Below are 11,758 nucleotides of genomic sequence, written 5' to 3'. Positions count from 1 at the left end.
GTGCCTTTGGGTGGTCAGTAGAAATGCAGGGAACCCCTTGTGGTGTCTCCCCTCAAACCTAGGAGCCTCATCCCTTTCCTCAGGGCACTTTCCTTTTCTCTGCCATGGCCTCGTGGGTGGCAATTCCCCGTATCAGAGTAAACTAGCAAGTAGCCCTGCTATGAAGGAAAGCTGAGTGGGAACTGACTGAGCCACAAGCCCTTCCCATGGACAGAAAAGGAAGGTCAGATGTTTAGGTATGGCCCCTATGGGCACAAAAGGGGCATGGCCCCATAGCCTGGCCACAGGGCATGAGACATTGTAGTCAGAGCTGCCAGGATGGGAAAGAGGAACAGATGGCTGTAGTTTTAGCTCTTTGAACAGAGAAACCAGGAAACGACATAGATATATAGACATATACGTTTGGGCTGGTATAACTTTATGTAATGAAGGACCAAGCACAGTTGTCATTTACGTGGGATATGGGTGGCACAGAGACCTGGTGAAGACCACTGAAGCCTTGCCTCTACCCCAGTCTGTGGAGACCTCCATTGGAGAGGGCCTTAACTCTTGTCCCACCTATGACTCAGACTCACTAGAAGAAGGTTCAATAACTCTAAGGTCAGTCAGGATCCTGCAAAGAACTGTTGGACTCTTAACAGCATTTCTGTTTACTGAATGACTTTGACAGAGTCTACATGTGTCATTCATTTGGCAGGGGTGTGATTTTCCATATCTTTCAGATCTTTCACAAAATAACATAAGAGCCTTCTATAGAGACCACCTGTACTGTTATGAAAATAAACCAGGTTCTTCACCACAATGAGTGCTGTTTGTGCGATAGGAATGGGTGAAAAAAAACAAAACATCCAAACTCAACTGCCATTGAGTTGATTCCAACTAATAGTGACACTATAGTTGATAGAGTACAACCACCCCCTTGGATTTCTGAGACTTTAAAGTCTTTATAGGACTAGACAACATCATGGAGATGGAGAAGCTGATGAGTTTGAATGGCTGACCTTGTGGTGAGCAGGTCAGGTGTAGCCCCCTGCACGATGTAGACTGAAGTGTCTGACCCACAGAGATGTGGCTTGTAGATGTAGGGAGGGATGAACCACTGCAGATTGCTGATAGGCTCCCATGGTTTTCTCAATATCTATCCTGATGCCTGTGTGTGTATGTGAGTTGGAATAATAATTTAATCAGGTATTGTATAAAGGGATTACATTGCATTTAAGTTTAATGTGTTAACGTTCCCCCTCTAATACTAAATCTGTACATTTTAAACATGTATTTCCATTATCTTTCAAACTGTATATTTTTCATCATCAGGAAAAATTCAATCATATAGGATAACAGCAGGAATGAGAGGTTGTCCCAAGTAAACCCACTACTTTTCTCTCTCACAGCACCGGATAACAAACAGAACTCTGCTCATCAAGTGCTTGATGGTGCTGGGAATGGTTATCTTTATGTTCTTTCTCAATTCATTTGTCCCTGGCCTTCATCTTGACCTTGGTGAGTATATTTTTTTGCTTGCAGTCACTATTAGAGACTGGAAGGGGGTGGTTCAAAGCAGTGCCCTTGGTACTGACTTGCCTGGTAGCAGCTGTCCTTGCCAAGAGGCCTGTGAGAACAAAGGCTTTTGATGGAAAAGAGCTTGAGAGACAGAGAGAGGGGGAGAGGACAATAGATAACGACGGAAAAGAGTGACAGACTCAGTGCAGATGTCCCCAGCTCCAGGGTTTGGCTCTAGGAAAGTGTGGAGTAATGATCATCCTCTATGTTGTACCCAGGGGCCAAATCTTTAAATTACTCCCTGAGAATCACCCCTGGAAGAGCCAGAACATAACTTTGGTAAGGTCAGTTTTTCCTTCTGCACAACTGGGCGTGGCCACTAATTGAGAACCTAGTAGATCTTGATCCTTGGCTTGAATATGGCCCAGACACCTGTATGAGCTCACGCTCCCTTTACCTCATGTGAAGTTTTACCTCCTCTACCTCTCTGTCCTCCAGCCTTGTTCTAAGGTGTGTGTGAGGGGGAAGGGCTTGGGCAGTGAGTGGTCAAACAGTCAAGCACAGCTCTTTCCTCAACCTCCTTCCAGACTACGGCCTTTGCCTCTCCAAGATTCCGCCGCAGTCATATTAAGCTCACCGGACCCCAACTTTTTTCGTATTAATTTAACCGTTACCTGTTGCTATCCGTATTTAAAACAAAGTCAAACGTACTTCCAAGTGTTTTTAACTAAAGCTTTACTAGTGATTTTCCTTCAAAAGTGAGCTCTGGATACCACTAAAGCTTGCACAGCAAGAAAAGTATAGTTAATGTTATTGCATTTTAAATATGGCCACTCTGCTTACATATGTTTTGGTGTGCATATTTTTCACCCAAAATTCCAAAAAATATGAGATTTACTAAGATATTTTAAAGGACTTTTAATTAAAACTTAGTTTGCTGCAAAATTGGAGGAATATAACTTCTATAGAAAGCAAAATATATTTTAAATACATGTTTTAAACTTGTCAAAAAAAAAAAGAAAGCCAAATATCTGAACTCTATAAAGCAGATGGGTATGGAAGTCAAGCTCCAGTTATTGATTCTGCATCATTGCTTCTTAGCTACATTCAATAACTTTAGATTATTTCAAGTCAAGGTTGTGCTAGTCAGTTGTAGTAGAAAGTCGCTCATAGAACATGGTATGTACTTTTGACAGGGTGTTCAGTTTTATGTCACGTGCTCACAGCCTCTCAGAATTTCCTTCACTACACGATGTTAAAATCTCACTTGTCTAGTGCCTTACGCTTGGTTCTGAATGTCTGGGTGCTCTTTCTACACAACTGGAATCATAACAGAGTCATGAAGAATGCCAAAGCTATGTGACCAATACTACTGGACAAGTATAGAAACTGTTAAATGAAAACCTAATCTGCTACATAAACTTTCACTGAAAACATAATAAAAAAGCATCCAAAAGCCAATGCCAAAGCATAATCGATTTTAATTATATTTGGTGAGTTACATCTAGAAATTAATGTTGCAGTAGAATTATGTTAATTATAGCCATACATCGCATAATGTTAATATTACAAACTAATCACTACAAGAATGTTAAGTGACTAGCATTGTTAATTTAACAGATAAAATAAAACTGATGTTTTGTTGACATAGGATTTGGTTCTGTTTGGGATATTGCTAAAGTTTTCCCAGATTATTTTGTTCCTAATTTTATTTTTTGTTTTGTTTTGTTTTAATATATTTTATTGTGATTTGGAGAGAGTTTACATAGCAAATTAGGATCCAATTAAAACATTTCTATACGGATTGTTCAATGACATAGTCTACACTTTTCACATATCAGCATTTCTAGTTTTTTACAGTGGCTTTCTCGACACAGTATTCTCAAATCATACATCTCCATGGTTAAATAAGTTTAGAATGAGCTGTATATACACAATCACAATCAGTTCCAGGGCTTGCTCCCCAGTTCTGGGTTCCTTGTTGCCCCCCAAAGCCCCTCACTCTCCCTAGATCTCCACACACACCCTCATTCCAGCTAAACCGTTGCATTAGTTACCTCTACGTGTCCCCTCCTTCTGTGATTCACAAACTGGGAAGCCCAGCAGTAACAATAAAAAAACAAAAGCAAGCTAAAATGGCAAGAGTAACATAATAATAATATACAAATAAAGAGTAAGAAAGAAAAGATTACCTTCAATATTTATAAAGCCAGGGAAGAAATTCTTTGCGTGGAACAAGCAAGAAATACTTGAGCCTAGATCAAATTCAGATTGAGTCAAGAGGTAGGTCAGCTGACCAAGTGTCAAATTGTACCAGGTTCGATCCATCATGACCAAGAAGAATTAGACTGATTTAGGAAAATTTCAGTTGACACGTTTCTTTGGTAAATTGGGTGGTGGTTTTACAGAGCAAATCCATTTCCTAGTCAAACAATTTATATACATTTGATATCATGTCATGGACTGTAATCCTCCTGATATAACAGTACTTATTCTACTGCCTCTTCATGCTTTCTGCGTCCATTTGGTCTTCTTCCCTAATCCTCCTGAACATTATCCTGGGTAAGTGCTGCACTGTTGATCTCAAATGATTGATTACCCCAAGTTGTGCATACCTCCCTAGTATTACTGCTCCTTTTTAGACCTATTGTTTGGCTGAAAATATCACCAAAAGGGTGAGTCCTGGGCGTTCCACTAGTTTCTATCTGGGCAATAAGCCTGGCTCTTGATTATTTTAAATTATAGCCCACACTTTCCTCTCACTCTCTCCAGGACCTTCTCACGTGCATCTTCTCGGGGTAGTTGTGGTGACAGGTGGACAACACCCAGTTGTGGGCTTCAAATAATTTAACAGCTGTATCCCTGCCCTAATGGCTGTTTTAAGTATAAAAAAAGATATGACTTAAGTATAAAAAAAGATATACTGAAAGATAGTTTATTATTTCATATTTAATACTTAATACTTTAATACTTGAGTTAGTACTTAAGTAATAACAATAAAAGAAGCACACACAATTAGATGATAAGAAAGTTTAAAAATATTAATTAAATAATATTAAATAATGCTAGGCACACAAAATAAAACTATTAAGATAGTTCCATATTGCTTCTTGATTGGAATCTTCACTTGTCATATTCTTCACTTTTATCAGCGCACCACCTGCTGGTTGCTGGGTGGGTGATGTTGGGGGCTTTCTGTTCACCCTGAGGGTGTGGGGAATAAGGGCAGATTCCACTGTTGTTGTCAGCAGCCACTCACTTGTGTATGAGGCCTCACTAGAAGTCTGCTCAGAAAAGTTCAAAATGGCCATATTGTATCAGGCCAGCCCCCCCCCAACAATTCACCTGTCTCCTCTCTCACTCCCTCTGCCCAGTTTTCTTAGTAGGTAGTCTACTTCTGTATCCTTTCCTCTGCAGTTCAGGGGTCCAGGATTGTCACCTGTATCTTTTTCACTTGGTCTCTTGTGCCTTTGTTGTAGAGTCTGTGTAGTGTGTCTGCTTTGTTATCTTGCTGGAAATCTCCCCAAGCATCTCTTTGGGGCCTTGAAGGTAGCTGGGGGCAAGGTGGTTAGTGATGGCTGGAATTCCTGCCTACACAGGGTAGGCTGGGGACAGGCCATTTGTCCAGCACAACATGTTCTGCTGGTCTGATGAGGCAGAGTTCAAGGGCTTCCAGATTTGAGGGTGGTATGCACCTGTCAACTGATCCACGAGAGAGCTCCTCTGACCTCAGCCAGAATAGAGGCTGTGCAGGATGGTTTGCCCCTGGCTATTGGGTGGGGTTTGGTGATGCTTCTGGTCACTAGGAGGGTATGGTGAAAAAAGGGGAGGATTGCTCCTTTATGATCCCCACCCCCACCCCCCGCGTTCATGCTTGTGCTGTCCTGGTGACCAGAGAAGATTATCAGATCACTGTCCTGATGAAGAGCTTCTGGCAAAGTTCAAAATGACCACTGTGTATCAGCTGACAATTTAGTTACTCCTGCTGTTTCCCCTCTCACCACTTTTGTTCATCTTGTTCTGTTAGATGATGTTAAATTCATTTCTGTCTTCTTTCCTGTGCAAAAGCACAGGGCTCCAGTATTATCATGCAGGATTATATGTATCTGTGTCATTTGATCTTTCATGTCTCTGTTGTTGAGGATCCATTTAGTGTGTCTGTCTGGTCTGCATCTTGCTAGACATCACACTAACACACATTTTGTGTTGCTTAAGTCTGTAGTCGTATCATTGATCTTATTCAATGATCTTATATTGATAATTTTGGTCTTCTCATTTATCTCTCTTCTTAAAGAACCAAGTTTTATTACTTTTATCTGTTATGTTTCTTGAGTCTGGCGCCTTAGACCCCTCGGCCATCCTGACACATACTTTTATCTATCATGTTTCTTCGTTCCTGATCCAAACTTTAAAACTGCTTTTCTTCTACGTGTTTTGAACTTCATTTGCTTTCAAGATAATAAAAACAAAAAAGGAAAGGCACAGAACATGTTTTAACATTAGCTTCACTGCAAATGATATCTGGTTGGAAAATAAGCATGTGAACAAATGTTGAGCATCATTAGTTATTAGAGAAATGCATTTTGAAACCACAGTGAAACACATGACGTCTGTTTCAAAATGGTGACGGGAATTGGACTAGGGTCTAATAACACAGGCATCAGTACAATTCGAGTCTGGTCAATGTGTTCATTAACTTGTGCAGTGATCATTTCATGGGTGAAGTCTAAGTCCAAATTTAAATTGCACATTTTAATATGTCCAGTTTACTCTACATGGATTGAACTCAATAAAAAGGCAATTAGAAGATAATCATTTAATTGTTTTTATATTAAAAATAGAATTACATCTGTATATCCATTTACTTCTTTTCCAGGCTGGATTGCTATTATAGGTGCCCTATGGCTGCTAATTTTAGCCGATATACATGATTTTGAGATAATTCTACATAGAGTGGAATGGGCAACACTTCTGTTCTTTGCAGCACTATTTGTTCTGATGGAGGTAAGACTAAAGTTTTTTCGGCATAACCTGGTCTTGACATTTCACAATATGATGGGAAGTAAAATTGTATTTTTACTACCAATTCATGCACAGCTTAGTCCATTCAAAGCATGTTTAAACATGTCTCTGTAGTCAGTGGATAGCTTCAGAGCTATTCTATCAGTAATACACTTGTCTTAATTTTGTTAGATCCACCCCCCCACTCCCCACCCCAAAAAGGATACTTTTTGTGCCATGGTATAAACAATTTTGAAGTCAGGGCTAATATAACATTTTAAACAAAATGCAAATGGTCACCTTCCCAAATCATTGAAACTTTGAAACGAATTTACTGGAATGCTGCTCTGTGTTAAGCAAATACATTCATTCATACATATACACACACACATGCACACACATATATACACACAACACACACATATACATACCTGCACACACATACACACAAACATTCACACACAAACATGCATACACACATGCATGTATACACACATATATACATGCACACATACATGCATGCATACACACACAAACACACATATACATTAGTACATACACATATAAACATGCACAGATATACATACGTACACGTACACACATGTATACATATCAAGTGATTTAAGGATTTAAGGATGTTATGAAGATCTCAAAGATGAATTCCAGGCAAAGGTGTCCACTAAGTTATGAAGATTATTCCTTTGGATTCCAGAGGGTAATCTTGGTAGATATCCTTGAAGGATATAGGTCAACCACAAAGGTTTATTATGAAGAATTTTTTAAATAGAAAGCTTCATTGGTTAAAAAAAGGCTCATGAATTTGTGCCAAAGATTTTTTTCTATCATAACTATGTACCTGCTCAGTAACCAGTGGTAGAGGGACTGTCCTATAAGAATTTCATGGGGAAAGTTGACCTCCTCCACCATACACCCCTTCAATCTTTTTGAGACCCAAATTCAAAAGCTAGTTGAAAGGAACACAAATTGAGTTCCTCAAGAATACATAAACTGTCATTTTGCCACCATGTAAATTAAAGAGCACAGATGCTTTAGGGAAGAGTTAGAGACATGGAAACATTGTACAGAACAGAATATATGACAAGAAACAATGTGTTCATATTTTGATATCCTTGTTTAGTAAAGGTTTCTTTAATTCGGTAGTGCTACTTTTTTACTTACTCCCATAAAACAAAAACCATGGCCACAATTTTTTTTCAAGGTTAGAATTTTTGTTTCTTTTAATAAGTATTGGATTCCTCTAAATTTGTGATTCTAAAAAGCTGACGATTTTGTCCTCTAGGGAACAATGATTAATGGAATGAATGGAGGGGGGTAGAGGCTAAGGATGTTGCTAAACATGCTATCTAGTACAGAATACTCCCTGCCATCACAAGGAATTATCTGAATCTCACTAGTGCTGAGGTTGAAATGCTGCTCTAAATAGAAATCATCTTTATGATGTAGCTGATATAGTAGAGTGATTATGGTGGATTGGGAAATATGATAATAGACCTAGGATTTGAGTGCTATAGTTTTTCAGCAAAGGCAAGCTAATAACCATGCACAAATTTGGGAATTTTAAAACATGAGCATGCTTAAATTGATGTTTCAGTATTGAGACCCATTAAGCACAATCAAATCACAGTGAAGAATTCAAATTTCAAAGCTGCCAGACGGCTGTATTATTGCTGTGCCACTCTTACAATTTCCCCCGTCCCTGCTCTCCGATCTCAGGCCTCTGTTCCAGAGTCTCCCTGCGGACGCTGAGGAAGGTGTCAGCCTTAGCAAAATGGCTCCTGTACTGCCATTTTCTTTCTTTTATTTTCTCCTATATCTCCCACAATACAATGACCTAAAACTGTCTAGTGTCGTGAAGCTAATAACTATTTTTAAAAGGTCTTTCTTTTCTCTATTTGAATGCTAACAACTCAAACATTTTCTTTCTGGCATTTAAGCTCCAACTCTGATGCTTAATTTGAATTTAATTTTAAAGTGAGTATTCATGCAAATCAAAAAGGAATCTCTTGTCTTTGCTATTGTGCTATTTTCCTTGATGAATCCTCGGTGTACACATGTGATGATAAATTATTTATAGACTGTGTTTTTGAGTCTGATATTTTATAAAAAGCAAGAGTCTGAGTCTACCTTCTGTACAATTATTTTTTTAAAGGCATAGCTTTAAAATTTGCATATAAATCATGGTTGAACTGTTTCTTACCATATATGTACATTTTTTTTAGGCACTGGCACATCTCCACTTAATAGAATATGTTGGAGAACAAACTGCTTTCCTAATAAAGGTATATGAAATTTGGTAATAGAATGCATTCCAGGTATTGTCCCTTTGATTTCCTAGAAGCATATTGCAATATGACATATTAGTTCTCTAAATAAATTACTTCAGTAAATCGATTTTATCCTGCGTAGCCTAGAGCTAAAGGGAGATGTGTTCTCAAATATAGAATTTCGGGTCCTATACACTTTTTATTAGGTTTTAATTAGCAATGTCTAAAGAGAGAAATTCAGCCCCTAATCTGAGCAAATGAGTGCTGCAGACCCCTTTCCAGGCGGTCCTGGGGTGCAGGTCCGGGTGACAATGTGTATTGCCCCCAGGTCCTAGTGAGGGAGGAGGTGGCTATGGTTTCTTCTTTCCTGGAATAACAAGATGAAGCATTTTCTTGAAATTGATCTCTCTCCTTATTTAACCACAGATGCACAGAGTGTCCTGTAAAGAATCAGGGAAGCCTGAGTATGGCCTCTGTTTGGACCCACTGACCTCTGGATCTATGTCTGCCACGGTCTCTTGTAGGGTTTTCTAAATTTCCCAGGCCCATAGAAGGTGATATAACACTGCGGTGGCTTTTACATAGTGAACTCCTAGGACTGAGCATTGCTGTTGTTTACTCCTTCTAGATGGTCCCCCAGGACCAACGCCTTGCGACAGCTATTGTGCTGGTGGTATGGGTCTCAGCCATAGCCTCGTCCTTGATCGACAACATCCCATTCACCACCACTATGGTGAGTTGCATGCTCCTGATGTACAGCCCCTCACCGCCAGCCAGCACGAACTGTGGAGCTTCTCTTCCTCTGAGGAATCAGAAAATGAGGCTTTCTCCAGTCACGGGGAGGGGGGTCAGATGATCGAGGGCAGAGCTGCGCGTGCTGAGAGCACAAACCCACGCCGGAGAGGGAGAAGTCCTGAATGACCGGTTGCTTTGGGGTCAGCTGATGGAGAGCTGCTGCTTTCCCTGCAAAGAATGTTCTTCCTGTCCTCCTCTCTCCTCCCCTCCCCTCCCCTCCCCTCTCCTCCCCTCCCCTCTTGCTATTTTTCCTTTCTCTCCTTTTCTTTAATAAATGGGGAAACATCAAAAACAGATATAGGCTCAGGACTTTTATTCTCTATTTTCTATAAATGCAAAAGCAGGTGAAATTTCAAATGTCTGCTCCTCTCTGTTAGTTGCTACGTGCCATCAGTGTGGTTTTAACTCATGGTTGACCGTGATGAAGCACCACGCGTCCTCTATGCCATCTGTCCAAGTGTTCTTAAGTTTGAGTGCCTTGTTAGAGTCAGTGTCTCAATCCTTCTTGCAGACAGTCTTCCTCTTTTTTGCTGCCTCTCTGCTCATAAGGTCCTTTCCCGGGAACTGGTCTCTCATGATCAAATGTCCAGAGTATGTGAGGAGAAGTGTTGCTGTGTTTGCTTTTCAGGAGAATTCTGGCTGCACCTGTTGGAAGATAGATTTGTTTGTTCTTTGGGCTCTCATGATGCTTTCTTTTTTTTTTAACATTTTATTAGTCATGATGCTTTCAATACTCTTCACCAGCACCATAACTAACATGCATTTATTCTTCTTTGGTCTTCGTTCTTGAATGTTCAGCTTTCACATTCATTTGAGGCAATTGAAAACACCATGGCTTGTGTCAGGCATACCTTAGGCTTTCAACACTTTTAAGAGGTCTTGTGCAGTAGATTTACCCAATGCAATGTGTCATTTGATCTCTTGACTGCTGCTTCCATTAACATTGATTGTGGATATAAGGAAGAAAAAAAATCCTTGACAACTTCAATCTTCCCTCCATTTATCGCAATGTTCCCTATGGATCCATTTGTCAGGATTTTGGGTTTTTTTACTTTGACTCATAATCCATACTGAAGGATGCAATCCTTTATCTTCACCAGAAAGTATTTTAAGTCTTCTTCACTTTCAGCAAACAAGGCTGTGTTAAAGGTTGTTAATAAGACTTCCTCCAATCCTGCCTGATACCAAGATTATTCATCTTAATATAATCCAGTCTCTCTGTTTGCTCAGCATACAGTTTGAATAAGTTTGTTGAGCAGATATTACTGTAGTGTGCACATTCTTGATTTTTAACCATGTGTGCTTCCTTTGTTCTGTTCACACCACCACCTCTTGATGCATAAACATGTTTCACATGAGGACAATTAAGGATTCTGGAATCGCCATTCTATTCAAGGCTATCCATATTTTGTTATCGTCTACACAGTCAAGTGTCAAATGTGTTGAATAAGAATGTCGCAACAGGATTGGAGGAAGGCTTATGATCTCTCCTTTCTCAAGAGTGGTGTATTGAAGTCTCCTAATATTATTGTTTTATAGTCTATTTCTTTGTTTTATTGTCTATTTCTTTCTCCCCTACTATAAGCATATTTCAAAGGTGATTCATTAGGTATATTTATGTTTAGTTTGTTTGTGTCCAGTTTTGTTACTTTAATAATGATGTAATGTCTTTGTCTCTCAAGATGGATTTTGCCTGGAAGTGTATTTTATTTTATTTTATTTTATTTTATTTTTTTGTGTATAAGAAAGAGCTTTATATAAAAGAACAATTGTTTAATGAGAAAACATCCCAACCCAGTCCAGATCAAGTCCATAAGTCTGATATTAGCCCATATGTCTGATACTAGTCCATACATTCCTCTTTAGATTCGTGCAGCACATGCAATGATACCAAATGCAGGAAGGTCACAGGCCAGTGGGTAGGTCTGTGGATCCAGTGGCAGTGGAACCATCTCAATGCTGGTACAGGTCTCCACATGTCTCCTCCAGGTCTCTGAGTGTCTCAAAAGCAGGAAAGGGAAGGCAGAGACTGAATCTGGCCTCCAGTGAGCTATTTATCTCCATTGTGCCTCCAAATGAGGTCCTCAAGCTGTAACCTGATTGACAGGCCAGACTCCACTCCTTTGCTAAAGTTGATAGGAGATTATATAACTGCCACAAGGGTCTTTTTCTTTTTT

The 11,758-nt window shown here is 39.6% G+C and overlaps 1 protein-coding gene across 1 annotated transcript in view; it reads left to right on the top strand.

Moving 5' to 3' along the window:
* OCA2 (OCA2 melanosomal transmembrane protein) overlaps positions 1-11,758 on the top strand; it is a 178,919-nt gene that overhangs the window by 97,819 nt on the left and 69,342 nt on the right. Inside the window, exons 13-16 of the mRNA XM_004700033.2 lie at positions 1,392-1,500; positions 6,377-6,504; positions 8,742-8,801; positions 9,415-9,519. Coding sequence (XP_004700090.1) covers positions 1,392-1,500; positions 6,377-6,504; positions 8,742-8,801; positions 9,415-9,519 — 402 coding nt within the window. The remainder of the gene's footprint in view (positions 1-1,391; positions 1,501-6,376; positions 6,505-8,741; positions 8,802-9,414; positions 9,520-11,758) is intronic.

Source organism: Echinops telfairi, unplaced genomic scaffold, assembly GCF_000313985.2.
Source record: "Echinops telfairi isolate 266 unplaced genomic scaffold, ASM31398v2 ScPeMD7_7475;HRSCAF=8513, whole genome shotgun sequence".
Taxonomy (NCBI): Eukaryota; Metazoa; Chordata; class Mammalia; order Afrosoricida; family Tenrecidae; genus Echinops; species Echinops telfairi.
This window is presented reverse-complemented; position numbering and strand designations above follow the sequence as displayed.